The sequence below is a fragment of the Oncorhynchus keta genome, unplaced genomic scaffold, assembly GCF_023373465.1.
Source record: "Oncorhynchus keta strain PuntledgeMale-10-30-2019 unplaced genomic scaffold, Oket_V2 Un_scaffold_2042_pilon_pilon, whole genome shotgun sequence".
Lineage (NCBI taxonomy): Eukaryota > Metazoa > Chordata > Actinopteri > Salmoniformes > Salmonidae > Oncorhynchus > Oncorhynchus keta.
This window is the reverse complement of record NW_026290857.1, coordinates 203,813-220,564: the sequence shown is the minus strand read 5'-3', so window position 1 is coordinate 220,564 and position 16,752 is coordinate 203,813. Positions and strand designations below refer to the sequence as shown.

Here is a 16,752-nt window from a genome sequence, read left to right as displayed (position 1 = left end):
CCTTTGACCTTAGTGATGTGCTAATGCTTTCTCACACTGCCTGTACTGTCTCTTTATTGTGGAATACATTTCACTCGGAATGTATATTCTGAAGTATTACATTATTGGATGGGAGTACAATTGATTGAATAGCAGCAGCTAATACAGGTGAAAGTACAATCACCTCACTGGCTGATCTAACATTTGATAGATGGTTTAGAAGCCCCCCGAATACGCCATACTGCAAAAGAGCATGACAGAACAGAGATTCCCACGGAACGGAAGGAATTCACTTATCCTATTATGGATAAAACAAAACAACGTCCTGCATCACCTTCATGAGAATAGATTGATGTTTACACGAGTGGTAGGAGTGCTGCAGCCAATCAGTGGCCTGGATTTCTCCCCGCATTTCTTTCTGAGAGGCGAACAGCAGACAGGCATTTGAGATTCTATATAGCGGGAGAATATAGTGTTGGCAACGCTCTTTCATCCTCCAACATTCCTCGACATGCAGTTATGATTTTGTGAAATTGACAACAAAGAACAGTGGATTGGAGAAGGATTGAGATATCAGGTAAATGTGTTATTTTACAGATATTTTTTGGCAAAAGAACAGCTATTGATGTTGACAGTTTATTTGTTTTGGTGTTCGTTTATTTTGACACTGACTCAGTCGGGTTCAATGCCTTTTTATAAATATGCAACTTTATAGCTACAAATGTAAACGTATTTCAATATTTCATTGCACTAAATTATGTTGTGCATTATATGCAGGAAGTCGCTTGATTGTCAAATATGCTTTCGTTTTTCCCTCATTTGAAAGCACTGGTCTTTTACGCCGTTTGGTTCTGGAATTATGCCTTGCATAATGGTGTATGGTTTACTGAATTGTAGACGCTGTCAATGGTGTATACGCATATTCAATGTATTGCCAGGTATTGCGTTATGCACTGGCAAGTGGCTATAGAAGAGCGGCGACTGCAGCCTGTGCATGGTCACAATAACAATGGTCACGTGCCACTGTAGACTATTCCGGAGACCACTACTGGAGCATGCATTTCTGCACATTTGCAAGTTTATGTAACCAGTCTCGCGCATGAAACACGCTCATACTGCATTACACAACTTCCGTACTGTCAACTTAAACACAACCATAGTATAGTCTATGTCGTTTGTTCTCCTGACGTTGTACATGTGTTGTTGTTACCTTCTCCCTACTACGTCCTCTATCAAGAGGTCAAGGTCCGTGATGACATAGGAGATCCTCTTGAAACTGTAGGACAGATCGTTGGTATCGAACCCTGCGCTGCCTTCTAATGCATAATTATTACATCATGTCGCCTGGACAGCCTAGAAGGGTAATAGTTGAAGGAAGCCTTTTTGGAATGATAATATTCTCATACATACAAACTACCGTAAGGATGAATGACGCCCATTTACCCAGTTCTCTTCCTTATTCTGTTTCTGTACTCTTTAGGCGTACGTCGATTTTATTGCGTCAAAGATTCTACCTATATCTTGTAACATGATGATGATGATATGGTAGTGTGGCTGATGGTAATGGTAGTGTGGCTGATGGTCATGTATGTTAATGGAAATGACAGATGCTTGGCAGGCAGCACTACACGCGTTGGGCTTACATACAGTATCTAGTGTTTCACAGTCAAGAGAGTTAAATGAGAGCATTTGCCAATCAGTCTTTGCTTTTGTCGGACTCAAGCATTATATAAGTAAAGCACTACTGTAATTAAAACGTTGACCTAATTGCAAACGTAGGTCAGATTCTACAAATAAATGGCCCAGTATTTTGTTCATAGCACTTCTGATTTACATGTTAGCCTTGTTTATCACCATATGTTGTATTAGGTACGCACGAGGAGAGAATGCACTGACTATGCCCCAGATATCTCTTTTGGCTCTAGGTTGCAAGTGCACTCTGGTCCCGAGAGCCTCTGGGTCCAGTCATAAACGATTACCCTCACGGTGTAAATTAGTCTGTTTTGTTGTTCCATTCGTTCATATTCAGGACAGTGTGGTGTTATGAAAGGTTATGTTTTTGGTAAAAAGCCAGCTTATGAAAGTGTGTTGTCTACATGATCAGTGAAAAAAGCCAAAGAGGTGGTCTAGTAGTCAAAGCTTTAAGCCGCCTCCTCAGGAGCACATGTACGATGTACCGCTGTCAACATGGGTTTGAATCCGGACGACTGCTCTTTAAGCCGGCTCTCTCCTACCTTTCACCACCACATGAAAAAACTCCCCACTCTTTTTCCCCCATAAAAAGCCAGATATATTCAGCTCTTGTAGTCCTCTTAAATCATTCAGGTAATTGTTGGTGTCACTGATGATTAGTAATTAGAGGACGCTGTCCGTTTCTAATCAGCCCGCTACATTTTGAAATGTTTTAGTTTTCTAAATGTTAAACTTTTCCTCTCCCAGCCGAGTGATATCAATGAAAACATGTGGTTCCAGTTTCCACAATTGACTGGTGTTTACAGTAGAATGTCAAAGGGAACCCACTTTGTTCTGCATTCCTGTTGAAGTTCAACACCTTCCACTCAGTGCTGTCAGATGAACATGGCTGCACATCCCTAATGGCACCCTATTCCCTATATAGTGCACTACTCTTGACCAGAGCCCATGTCGTGTACTGCATAGGGAATAAGGTAGCATTTGAGCCACAGCCCAGGCCTCTCTCCGTGACAGACAGGACCACTGCTGCTCTCATTGGGATCATTCAGCCAATGGGGTTGAATAAGGATCCTCTCTTTCATTACTCTGCCTTGTATCTTAATATGTCTGGTTGTTATGACCACAATAAGAACTGAGCAGAGATATAGTGTGACATATTGTTTCTGAAGCACAATACATTGTGTCTGACACCAGAGGGGGGATGGAGCGAGGGGGAGGGAGGGATGGAGATGTAACAGAATAACTTTACACCGTCCCCTCGCCCATACCCGGGCGCGAACCAGGGACCCTCTGGACACATCAACAACTGACACCCACGAAGCATCGTTACCCATCGCTCCACAAAAGCCACGGCCCTTGCAGAGCAAGGGGAACTACTACTTCAAGGTCTCAGAACAAGTGACGTCACCGATTGAAACACTATTTAGCGCGCACCACCGCTAACTAAGCTAGCCGTTACACATCCGTTACAGAGACACACAATCTCTAGTGATGGGGGAAGAAATCGATAGTTACACTTCACAATATTATTCTTAGATGATATTATATCGATATTTGACTCCCAAGTATCGATTTGTAAAAAATATTTACTTTTGTTTATTAATGTAGGTGGTGTTAGCTAGCGCTAGTCGGCTGTACCTGAGCCAAAACTCCAGTCTTTTTACTCTTATAGCTTGTTCTCCATCTTCTTCTTAAATAGTGAACATGTTTTCAGCACTTTAATTTCCCTAACTGATCAAAACTACTTTTCTCACGGCTCTCTCGTCTCTCTGCAGCAGACATGCAGTGAGGGGAAAAGTATTTGATCCCCTGCTGATTTTGTACGTTTGCCCACTGACAAAGACATGATCCGTCTATAATTTTAATGGTCGGTTTATTTGAACAGTGAGAGGCAGAATAACAACAGCAAAAATCCAGAAAAACGCATGTTATAAATGTTATAAATTGATTTGCATTTTAACGAGGGAAATAAGTATTTGACCCCCTCTCAATCAGAAAGATTTCTGGCTCCCAGGTGTCTTTTATACAGGTAACGAGCTGAGATTAGGAGCACACTCTTAAAGGGAGTGCTCCTAATCTCAGTTTGTTACCTGTATGACAGACACCTGTCCACAGAAGCAATCAATCAATCAGAATACAAACTCTCCACCATGGCCAAGACCAAATAGCTCTCCAAGGATGTCAGGGACAAGATTGTAGACCTACACAAGGCTGGAATGGGCTACAAGACCATCGCCAAGCAGCTTGGTGAGAAGATGAAAACAGTTGGTGCGATTATTCGCAAATTGAAGATACACAAAAGAACTGTCAATCTCCCCCGGCCTTGGGCTCCATGCAAGATCTCACCTCGTGGAGTTGCAATGATCATGAGGACGGTGAGGAATCAGCCCAGAACTACACAGGAGGATCTTGTCAATGATCTCAAGGCAGCTGGGACCATAGTCACCAAGAAAACAATTGGTAACACACTACGCTGTGAAGGTCTGAAATCCTGCAGTGCTCGCGAGGTCCCCCTGCTCAAGAAAGCACATATACATGCCCGTCTGAAGTTTGCCAATGTACATCTGAATGATTCAGAGGACAACTGGGTGAAAGTGTTGTGGTCAGATGAGACTAAAATGGAGCTCTTTGGCATCAACTCAATTCGCCGCAAGAGACACAGACCAACAACAGTGAGTGACTTCAGACCCATGGGGCAGTAGGGTGATGGTGTAATGCACTCTGGGATAGCTGGATGGATGGAGGGGTGCGGGTTTATGTGCCTAAATATTTTGATGTGTGACCTGGAATTTTAATTTAGAAAAAAAATGAAGGATTCTAGCTTTATTACATCATATTTGTGTGAGCATACATTTAGGTTGCACACATGCTCCTTGTAAAAAATGTCACCGTAGAGCCCTGGGCAAGACTGGGTGACTACAAACTGACTACCTGGATGTGGCAGAGAGGTTTGGTAGAGCTGTATACACAGGGAAGAGTTGTTGTCTGACTGGTGGACTCGGTTCAGTGGTTAGTGGTACAATGGCGGCCTGGGACTCTGAGTGCTGGTGCTCTACTGAAGACTGACAGACTCAGGATAGTGTGTTTTTAGCCTTCGGTCAATGTAGCCTGGGCCCAGATCGCTATTGCTTTATGTATGGGATTGGCAGTGCTAGTTAGAGCTGGGACCAGGCTACCCCATAATGATCTGGGACCAGGCTACCCCATAATGATCTGGGACCAGGCTACCCCATAATGATCTGGGACCAGGCTACCCCATAATGATCTGGGACCAGGCTACCACATAATGATCTGGGACCAGGCTACCCCATAATAATCTGGGACCAGGCTACCCCATAATGATCTGGGACCAGGCTACCCCATAATGATCTGGGACCAGGCTACCACATAATGATCTGGGACCAGGCTACCCCATAATGATCTGGGACCAGGCTACCCCATAATGATCTGGGACCAGGCTACCACATAATGATCTGGGACCAGGCTACCCCATAATGATCTGGGACCAGGCTACCACATAATGATCTGGGACCAGGCTACCCCATAATGATCTGGGACCAGGCTGCCACCTAATGATCTGGGACCAGGCTGACCACCTTCAGTGGTTATGATCTGGGACCAGGCTACCACATAATGATCTGGGACCAGGCTACCACATAATGATCTGGGACCAGGCTACCCCATAATAATCTGGGACCAGGCTACCCCATAATAATCTGGGACCAGGCTACCACATAATGATCTGGGACCAGGCTACCCCATAATGATCTGGGACCAGGCTACCCCATAATGATCTGGGACCAGACTACCCCATAATGATCTGGGACCAGGCTACCACATAATGATCTGGGACCAGAACTGGGTAGACTAGGGGTCATGATGGTATAGAACTGGGTAGACTAGGGGTCATGGTGGTATAGAACTGGGTAGACTAGGGGTCATGGTGGTATAGAACTGGGTAGACTAGGGGTCATGGTGGTATAGAACTGGGTAGACTAGGGGTCATGGTGGTATAGAACTGGGTAGACTAGGGGTCATGGTGGTATAGACCTGGGTAGACTAGGGGTCATGATGGTATAGAACTGGGTAGACTAGGGGTCATGATGGTATAGAACTGGGTAGACTAGGGGTCATGATGGTATAGAACTGGGTAGACTAGGGGTCATGGTGGTATAGAACTGGGTAGACTAGGGGTCATGGTGGTATAGAACTGGGTAGACTAGGGGTCATGGTGGTATAGAACTGGGTAGACTAGGGGTCATGATGGTATAGACCTGGGTAGACTAGGGGTCATGATGGTATAGAACTGGGTAGACTAGGGGTCATGATGGTATAGAACTGGGTAGACTAGGGGTCATGATGGTATAGAACTGGGTAGACTAGGGGTCATGATGGTATAGAACTGGGTAGACTAGGGGTCATGATGGTATAGAACTGGGTAGACTAGGGGTCATGGTGGTATAGAACTGGGTAGACTAGGGGTCATGGTGGTATAGACCTGGGTAGACTAGGGGTCATGATGGTATAGAACTGGGTAGACTAGGGGTCATGATGGTATAGAACTGGGTAGACTAGGGGTCATGATGGTATAGAACTGGGTAGACTAGGGGTCATGATGGTATAGAACTGGGTAGACTAGGGGTCATGGTGGTATAGAACTGGGTAGACTAGGGGTCATGGTGGTATAGAACTGGGTAGACTAGGGGTCATGATGGTATAGAACTGGGTAGACTAGGGGTCATGGTGGTATAGAACTGGGTAGACTAGGGGTCATGATGGTATAGAACTGGGTAGACTAGGGGTCATGATGGTATAGAACTGGGTAGACTAGGGGTCATGATGGTATAGAACTGGGTAGACTAGGGGTCATAGTGGTATAGAACTGGGTAGACTAGGGGTCATAGTGGTATAGAACTGGGTAGACTAGGGGTCATGATGGTATAGAACTGGGTAGACTAGGGGTCATAGTGGTATAGAACTGGGTAGACTAGGGGTCATAGTGGTATAGAACTGGGTAGACTAGGGGTCATGATGGTATAGAACTGGGTAGACTAGGGGTCATAGTGGTATAGAACAGGGTAGACAAGGGGTCATGGTGGCATTGTACCACACATTCTGTTCTGATTTGCTGACAAGGCCACATTCAAGAGCAGTTGGCTGGCTGGGACTGATCTAGATGTAGAGCAGATGGGTTCACCACGGCATGCCCAGTCAGGGAGTGACACACAAACACACACACAGGCACTCATACGAATGCTTGAATAAACGAACACAAGGGTGCCCGCTCACAAGCAAACACTCACTCACTCACTCACTCACTCACTCACTCACTCACTCACTCACTCACTCACTCACACACCTCAAGTTGTTAAGTGTGTGGTATTCTCATCATTTTTACGATTGGCTGTCTGCTTATTCTCTTGTGCTGACTATTCCCCCTCTCTTAAGAACAGATAGAATGTTCTTACCATGGCGTGTTGTGTTGCTATTAATACCAGAGTTCAAAATGGGCCAATTTCTATAGTAAAGCAGTCATCTGTAAGCAGCAATGCATGGCCAGAAGGAGAGTATATGTGAGCAGCAATGCATGGCCAGAAGGAGAGTATATGTGAGCAGCAATGCATGGCCAGAAGGAGAGTATATGTGAGCAGCAATGCATGGCCAGAAGGAGAGTATATGTGAGCAGCAATGCATGGCCAGAAGGAGAGCATATGTGAGCAGCAATGCATGGCCAGAAGGAGAGCATCTGTAAGCAGCAATGCATGGCCAGAAGGAGAGTATATGTGAGCAGCAATGCATGGCCAGAAGGAGAGTATATGTGAGCAGCAATGCATGGCCAGAAGGAGAGCATATGTGAGCAGCAATGCATGGCCAGAAGGAGAGCATCTGTAAGCAGCAATGCATGGCCAGAAGGAGAGTATATGTAAGCAGACAGTCATCCAGTCACAGGTTTATCTCTTGAGATCTGGACTTAACCAAATGGCTTTTGTCCTTTGTAGTGGGACAGGAAACAGGCCTAAGACTGTAGTACGGTCTTCTATCTGGCCAATGTGTCAGCACGGACTATACTCCACACTGTTGGGGGTTACTATGCCCAGTGCCTGGTTAATGCCATGGTAATTAACCTTTCATATGCAGTAATGAAATCCTCTATTAGATCCAAGCCACACCAACTGTCATTTCTGACAGTTATAATTGATGTCATTTATTCAAATCAAATCAAATCAAATCAAATTTATTTATATAGCCAGCAATGTACATCAGCTGATATCTCAAAGTGCTGTACAGAAACCCAGCCTAAAACCCCAAACAGCAAACAATGCAGGTGTAAAAGCACAATGTGGCTAGGAAAAACTCCCTAGAAAGGCCAAAACCTAGGAAGAAACCTAGAGAGGAACCGGGCTATGTGGGGTGGCCAGTCCTCTTCTGGCTGTGCCGGGTAGAGATTATAACAGAACATGACCAAGATGTTCAAATGTTCATAAATGACCAGCATGGTCGAATAATAATAAGGCAGAACAGTTGAAACTAGCAGCAGCACAGTCAGGTGGACTGGGGACAGCAAGGAGCCTTCATGTCAGGTAGTCCTGGGGCACGGTCCTGGGCTCAGGTCAGTTGAAACTGGAGCAGGAGCATGGCCAGGTGGACTGGGGACAGCAATGTCCTCATGTCAGGTAGTCCTGGGACATGGTCCTAGGGCTCAGGTCCTATTTTCCGAGAGAGAGAAATGAAAGAGAGAAGGAGAGAATTAGAGAACGCACATTAGATTCACACAGGACACCGAATAGGACAGGAGAAGTACATCCAGATATAACAAACTGACCCTAGCCCCCTGACACATAAACTACTGCAGCATAAATACTGGAGGCTGAGACAGGAGGGGTCAGGAGACACTGTGGCCCCATCCGAGGACACCCCGGACAGAGCCAAACAGGAAGGATATAACCCCACCCACTTTGCCAAAGCACATCCCCCACACCACTAGAGGGATATCTTCAACCACCAACTTACCATCCTGAGACAAGGCCGAGTATAGCCCACAAAGATCTCCGCCACGGTAACCCAAGGGGGGTTCAATCCCTGACAGGCCGGTACCACAACAGTGAATCAACCCAACAGGTGTTACGCACTGTTCCTAGGGACGGTCACGAGAGAGCCCTTAGCAAGCCAGTGACTCAGCCCCGTAACAGGGTTAGAGGCAGAGAATCCCAGTGGAAAGAGGGGAACCGGCCAGGCAGATGTAATCCAATCATCATCAATCACATGATCATCCAATCATAACATGTTTACTAAAATGTAAGGTAATAATATATTCTGTATTCATGGTCTAAATGAGACCTAAAGCTGCAATATGTTCCTTTTTGGGTGACCTGACCAAATTCACATAGAAATGTGTGCTATAGATCTGTCATGCTTATTGAAAGCAAGTCTAAGAAGCGGTAGATTTGTTCTATGTGAGCTTCACCTTCTTAACTTCTAGTTTTTGCGTCTTTTACTTTAGGTTTTGTACACCAGTTTCAAACAGCTGAAAATACAATATTTTTGCTTATTGAAAATACATTTCACAGCGGTTTAGATGTTACAATGATTCTCTACACCTGCTTGTTTTGCCACATAAACTGAAATTAGATGAGCTATTAGAATTTTAGCAACCAGGAAATGGCAGAGCGGTTTCTGCATATTGCACCTTCAATAGACACAATGCTTGGAAAAACTACCCATGTAAAAGTACTAAAATACTTTCTCTGCTTATATTTTCCACACCATCCTGTCTTAATTGTTAACATGAGGGTTTTGTAGACTGAATTAACTCTTGGGGTGTTTCCCTAATGGCACACTATTCCCTACATAGTGCACTACTTTAGACCAGAACCCAATAAGTAGTGCACTATATAGGGTGTCAGTTGGGATGCATCCTCTCTCGCTAGCCTCTCTATTATCCTTAGTCTTGAACGTGGTGGGTTTTTGAGGAGTCTGGCTGTATAGAACACTGGCAGTTGAACACTTGAGACTAAACTGACTATAAGACTAGAGAGTGAAAAGACTCCTTTGTTCCAGATGGATTCTGCTGTAGACATCAGGGCACACAGGGTGTTACAGAGCACTCTATCGTAGGGATGAGGGTGTTACAGAGCACTCTATCGTAGGGATGAGGGTGTTACAGAGCACTCTATCGTAGGGATGAGGGTGTTACAGAGCACTCTATCGTAGGGATGAGGGTGTTACAGAGCACTCTATCGTAGGGATGAGGGTGTCACAGAGCACTCTATCGTAGGGATGAGGGTGTCACAGAGCACTCTATCGTAGGGATGAGGGTGTCACAGAGCACTCTATCGTAGGGATGAGGGTGTTACAGAGCACTCTATCGTAGGGATGAGGGTGTCACAGAGCACTCTATCGTAGGGATGAGGGTGTCACAGAGCACTCTATCGTAGGGATGAGGGTGTTACAGAGCACTCTATCGTAGGGATGAGGGTGTCACAGAGCACTCTATCGTAGGGATGAGGGTGTCACAGAGCACTCTATCGTAGGGATGAGGGTGTTACAGAGCACTCTATCATAGAGATGAGGGTGTCACAGAGCACTCTATCGTAGGGATGAGGGTGTTACAGAGCACTCTATCGTAGGGATGAGGGTGTCACAGAGCACTCTATCGTAGGGATGAGGGTGTCACAGAGCACTCTATCGTAGGGATGAGGGTGTTACAGAGCACTCTATCGTAGGGATGAGGGTGTCACAGAGCACTCTATCGTAGGGATGAGGGTGTCACAGAGCACTCTATCATAGGGATGAGGGTGTCACAGAGCACTCTATCGTAGGGATGAGGGTGTTACAGAGCACTCTATCGTAGGGATGAGGGTGTTACAGAGCACTCTATCGTAGGGATGAGGGTGTTACAGAGCACTCTATCGTAGGGATGAGGGTGTTACAGAGCACTCTATCGTAGGGATGAGGGTGTTACAGAGCACTCTATCGTAGGGATGAGGGTGTTACAGAGCACTCTATCATAGAGATGAGGGTGTTACAGAGCACTCTATAATAGGGAGGGGTGTCAGGGATGAGGGTGTTACAGAGCACTCTATCATAGGATGAGGGTGTTACATGAGGGGATGTGTACAGAGCACTCTATCGTAGGGATGAGGGTGTCACAGAGCACTCTATCGTAGGGATGAGGGTCACAGTCTACAGAGCACTCTATCATAGGGATGAGGGTGTCACAGAGCACTCTATCGTAGGGATGAGGGTGTCACAGAGCACTCTATCGTAGAGATGAGGGTGTTACAGAGCACTCTATCATAGAGATGAGGGTGTCACAGAGCACTCTATCGTAGGGATGAGGGTGTTACAGAGCACTCTATCATAGAGATGAGGGTGTTACAGAGCACTCTATAGTAGGGATGAGGGTGTTACAGAGCACTCTATCGTAGGGATGAGGGTGTTACAGAGCACTCTATCATAGAGATGAGGGTGTTACAGAGCACTCTATCATAGAGATGAGGGTGTTACAGAGCACTCTATCATAGGGATGAGGGTGTTACAGAGCACTCTATCGTAGGGATGAGGGTGTCACAGAGCACTCTATCGTAGGGAAGAGGGTGTCACGGAGCACTCTATCATAGAGATGAGGGTGTTACAGAGCACTCTATAGTAGGGATGAGGGTGTTACAGAGCACTCTATCATAGAGATGAGGGTGTTACAGAGCACTCTATCATAGGGATGAGGGTGTCACAGAGCACTCTATCATAGAGATGAGGGTGTTACAGAGCACTCTATCATAGAGATGAGGGTGTTACAGAGCACTCTATAGTAGAGATGAGGGTGTTACAGAGCACTCTATCATAGAGATGAGGGTGTTACAGAGCACTCTATCATAGAGATGAGGGTGTTACAGAGCACTCTATCATAGAGATGAGGGTGTCACAGAGCACTCTATCGTAGGGATGAGGGTGTTACAGAGCACTCTATCGTAGGGATGAGGGTGTCACAGAGCACTCTATCGTAGGGATGAGGGTGTTACAGAGCACTCTATCATAGAGATGAGGGTGTTACAGAGCACTCTATCATAGAGATGAGGGTGTCACGGTAAATAAACAGCCTAAAGGCTTCCCCAAACACCAGTATGTGCACAGAGGGAAGCCAAGTCTGTCAGTACATGTAGATGGTTCCAGAGAAATTGGAGTGAATTTGCTGGGAAAGTCTTGTTCGGCAGGATGCAAGCTGAAACAAGACCGTGTGAAGGTTTCACACAGATCATCCAAGGTCCTGTACCACTGGTAGCTGGAATGTTGTGATATCACATCACATTTGATTGGTCATATACACATATTTAGCAGATGTTATTGCGGGTGTAGCGAAATGCTTGGTCATATCACTGTTTCTATTCATTTGCGGAAGAGAGAAGCTGTTGAACTCTATGTGTTCTCTATCATACAGTTGTTTGTTTATTCTTGTTTGTTTATTCCTGGGAGTTCAGTAGTTGAATGGTCGGTCACTAGATCTGTTTAGGTTTCAAGGGTAACTGTTTAAATACTTAACTGTTATAGCTCTAACTTGGTAACTTAACACGTCCCAAAAGTCACCCTATTCCATATATAGTGCACTACTTTTCACCAGGGCCCTTTATAGTGCACTACTTTAGACCAGAGCTGTATTGGCCCGAGTCAACACTAAGTCATGCACTATATAGGGAATAGGGTAGAATTTGGGATACTGTATTGGCCAGAGTCCTGGATGACCCACGCCACCACCTCAACCCCCCTAACACCAACGGTAGCACCCAGCGACGTCACCCACCATGTGTGTGTGTGTGAAGAGATGGCCATGGGACTCAGAACCAGACAGAGCTGTCACAGTGCTGTCACAATGGCTTCCCAGTGTCCCTCCTTCTCAATGACATGATTGATAGACATTAATAAGGGCTTGTTTTCCCTGTAAGAATGGACCTGTGAAACATAATGCCTTTACTCAGGGTCCATCTGGGCTTTTCTGTACTCTGTACTTAGAGTTCATTTGTGTGGTTGATTTGTAGCTGTGTCTTGTCAACGAAACCCTTGTTCTGCCACCCACGGGGCCGTACCACCCATGTAGTGCTGAAGGGGGCTGGGGGTGCATTGAATGACAGCAACTATCCAGTCTTCACTCCTCTATATTTTTGAAAATTAGAGTGACAGTTGAAATCAGTTGGAGAAGAAGTTTAAGATTGAAATCTTCTGGAATATAAAAGATGTCTGTCTGTATTCCGGACCTCTAGATAGATAACAGAACTGCTCTCTGGGAGCAGTCAGAACTGACAAGCTGCGTGTGTCGGAGGGGAGGGGGGGGGGGGGGGCTCTTTGCTGTGGTGTACTTTGCCATGGCAACACGGGTTCTGCGAGGCTGCTGAGTGGTTACTGTAGTTCACCATGGGAACGACTTGGTGAGCACAGTTCTTATTTACTTCAGTAGAACAACATTAACAGTAAGTCATCAGTATCTTCCTAAAACACATCTGATACCTGTCATTGGTTACTCTTTTAAAATCTACACGAGGTATTTAAATGAGACTTGTAAACATGGAATAAAATACCTGTGTGTGTCTTTATTAATGTACATGTGATCTGTGATCCAGGAGTGTTTTATGCCTTGTTTATCTGAATGCTGCTTGTCTTGCTGTGTGTAGACACAAATGGTGATGACTATGATGTGTTTGAAGAGGGCTCCTGCTCCTCAGACTGACTGAAAGCATCTGGAAGAGGGAGGTTGTGTCCCAAACAGCACCCTGTTCTATATAGTGCATTACTTTTGGGACATAGCCAGAGAAAGACTGTTGTAAAACAGGCCCTTAACAGGAGAGGGGCTCGGCTATAGCCAGCCTTTAAAAGGGAAGGCAGTCAGGTTTTATCAGTTGGGTTGAAGAAATGAGAAACAGGAGGTGAGACAGCTGTGGCAGGACATGACTGTTGTCTGTTAGGGTTTTAACTATAATACTGAACAATACGGTATGTATTTGTTTTTAATCTAAACTATAAGTATTTAGGTTATACTATAAGGTGTTATTCGTATTGACATGCTATTACTAGTTTAGTGCTTTGGATTTGGTGCCAAGTACATAATGAAATATGTCTTCATCCCAAATGGCACCCTATTCCCTAAATAGTGCACTACTTTTGACCAGAGCCTTATGGGTAAGTAGTACCCTATATAGGGAATAGGGTGCTGTTTGGGACGTGGTTGTTATCACTGGATGGGTCATAAATATGTGGACAGTAGAAGAAGGGTGATTAATGAGTCTGAAGGCCTCACAATGTGAAAGTAGCAGCACTCACAGTCCCGGACTTTGCACTTTGTTTTCCGACTTTGATGAACAATGGGCTATCACTTTGTCCACTTTCGTTCTTGTTCTCACACACACACACACACACACACACACACACACACACACACACACACACACACACACACACACACACACACACACACACACACACACACACACACACACACACAGAGAGAGAAGGACTGTGAACATCACTCACTTACAATGTTCATTGAATCTTTTTCACAGTACAAAGAAACTAAGAGAGTCACCTACTCCAAGCAGTGTAGAGGGGGAAACCAACTACTGCAGCGCCATGGCTGACCCAATAAAGCTGGCTGACCCAAAGCTGGCTGAACTAAGGTAAGTAGTAACGAATGTCTCTGAATATGCTGTTGTATCAACATCAATGCCCAACATTTCTTCAATCAGTCTGCCTCTCTCTAAACTGTTCTATGACCTCACGATCACAGTGAAACACAGCGGTTTGAAACAGTAGAAATACTGGCTGTGTGTGTGTGTGTGTGTGTGTGTGTGTGTGTGTGTGTGTGTGTGTGTGTGTGTGTGTGTGTGTGTGTGTGTGTGTGTGTGTGTGTGTGTGTGTGTGTGTGTGTGTGTGTGTGTGTGTGTGTGTGTGTGTGTGTGTGTGTGTGTGTGTGTGTGCGTCGGCCTGACTGTCCATCTGCTCTCCTGGCACAACCATGGCTCTGCTCTTGAATACCAGAGATCTATTAATAATCATCACCTCCATGCCAGAACACTTACGACATCTGCCCATTCACAGTCAGCCTGGGCTCACACCACTGACAACTAGCTGAGCTAAAGCTCTGCCTCCAGCCTCCAGCTAGCACACTGAGTTAGCAGTGAGAGAGAACCAGAGCCAATGAAACAAGCCTTGTGTTAGAGACCGTGTGTTTTCACAGGGGAACAAGAGGACCCAAGTCAAACCCCTACGACTGTCTGTACAGCTGTACTAACATTGTCCCCAGGCTAATCCCTTGTCCAAAATGGGACCCTATTTTCTACATAGTTCATGACCCGTCGGGTCTGATGAACAAGATGAGATCTGACCCTACAGTCACCTCCTTCGCCTACAGTCATCTTCTTCGCCTACAGTCATCTCCTTCTCCTACAGTCACCTCCTTCGCCTACAGTCACCTCCTTCGCCTACAGTCACCTCCTTCGCCTACAGTCACCTCCTTCTCCTACAGTCACCTCCTTCTCCTACAGTCACCTCCTTCGCCTACAGTCATCTCCTTCTCCTACAGTCATCTCCTTGACCTACAGTCATCTCCTTCTCCTACAGTCATCTCCTTCTCCTACAGTCATCTCCTTCTCCTACAGTCATCTCCTTCTCCTACAGTCATCTCCTTCTCCCATTGTCATCTCCTTGACCTTCAGTCATCTCCTTCTCCTTCAGTCATCTCCTTCTCCTACAGTCATCTCCTTCTCCTACAGTCACCTCCTTCGCCTACAGTCATCTCCTTCTCCCATTGTCATCTCCTTGACCTTCAGTCATCTCCTTCTCCTACAGTCATCTCCTTCTCCTACAGTCATCTCCTTCGCCTACAGTCACCTCCTTCGCCTACAGTCATCTCCTTCTCCTACAGTCATCTCCTTGACCTACAGTCATCTCCTTCTCCTACAGTCATCTCCTTCGCCTACAGTCACCTCCTTCGCCTACAGTCATCTCCTTCTCCTACAGTCATCTCCTTGACCTACAGTCATCTCCTTCTCCTACAGTCACCTCCTTCTCCTACAGTCACCTCCTTCTCCTACAGTCACCTCCTTCGCCTACAGTCATCTCCTTCTCCTACAGTCACCTCCTTCTCCTACAGTCATCTCCTTCTCCTACAGTCACCTCCTTCGCCTACAGTCATCTCCTTCTCCTACAGTCATCTCCTTGACCTACAGTCATCTCCTTCTCCTACAGTCATCTCCTTCTCCTACAGTCATCTCCTTCTCCTACAGTCATCTCCTTCTCCTACAGTCATCTCCTTCTCCCATTGTCATCTCCTTGACCTTCAGTCATCTCCTTCTCCTTCAGTCATCTCCTTGACCTACAGTCATCTCCTTCTCCTACAGTCATCTCCTTCTCCTACAGTCATCTCCTTCTCCCATTGTGATCTCCTTGACCTACAGTCATCTCCTTGACCTACAGTCATCTCCTTGTCCTACAGTCATCTCCTTCACCCATTGTCATCTCCTTGACCTACAGTCATCTCCTTGACCTACAGTCATCTCCTTCACCTACAGTCATCTCCTTCACCTACAGTCATCTCCTTCACCTACAGTCAGGATCACAGCATGATGCAGTAGAGATGAGAATTCCCCTTTTCTGCTCCAGACCTGTTATGTCCCAGTCCACCTGTACTAACACAGTGGTTTAACACAGGAGACAGAGCTGGTATTATGTCCCAGTCCACCTGTACTAACACAGTGGTTTAACACAGGAGACAGAGCTGGTATTATGTCCCAGTCCACCTGTACTAACACAGTGGTTTAACACAGGAGACAGAGAGCTGGTATTATGTCCCAGTTCACCTGTACTAACACAGTGGTTTAACACAGGAGACACAGAGCTTTTATTATGTCCCAGTCCACCTGTACTAACACAGTGGTTTAACACAGGAGACACAGAGCTTTTATTATGTCCCAGTCCACCTGTACTAACACAGTGGTTTAACACAGGAGACACAGAGCTGGTATTATGTCCCACATACTTAACTCATGCACAGTATGTAAATCTGTTTCACATAAACAGGAAAACCACACATCTTCAGCT

At 45.7% G+C, this 16,752-nt stretch overlaps 1 protein-coding gene across 3 annotated transcripts in view; it reads left to right on the top strand.

Moving 5' to 3' along the window:
* Nucleotides 1–384: 384 nt before the first annotated feature.
* LOC127928049 (tubulin polymerization-promoting protein) overlaps nucleotides 385–16,752 on the top strand; it is a 33,607-nt gene continuing 17,239 nt past the window's right edge. Inside the window, exons 1-2 of one of the 3 annotated variants that reach the window (XM_052514949.1) lie at nucleotides 385–556; nucleotides 14,217–14,330. In XM_052514949.1, the coding sequence (XP_052370909.1) occupies nucleotides 14,284–14,330 (47 nt within the window). In that variant the 5' untranslated portion in view covers nucleotides 385–556; nucleotides 14,217–14,283. Of the gene's footprint in view, nucleotides 557–13,000; nucleotides 13,089–13,552; nucleotides 13,651–14,216; nucleotides 14,331–16,752 lie in introns of those variants that run through there. The other 2 variants (XM_052514948.1, XM_052514950.1) reach the window with 2 other exon arrangements.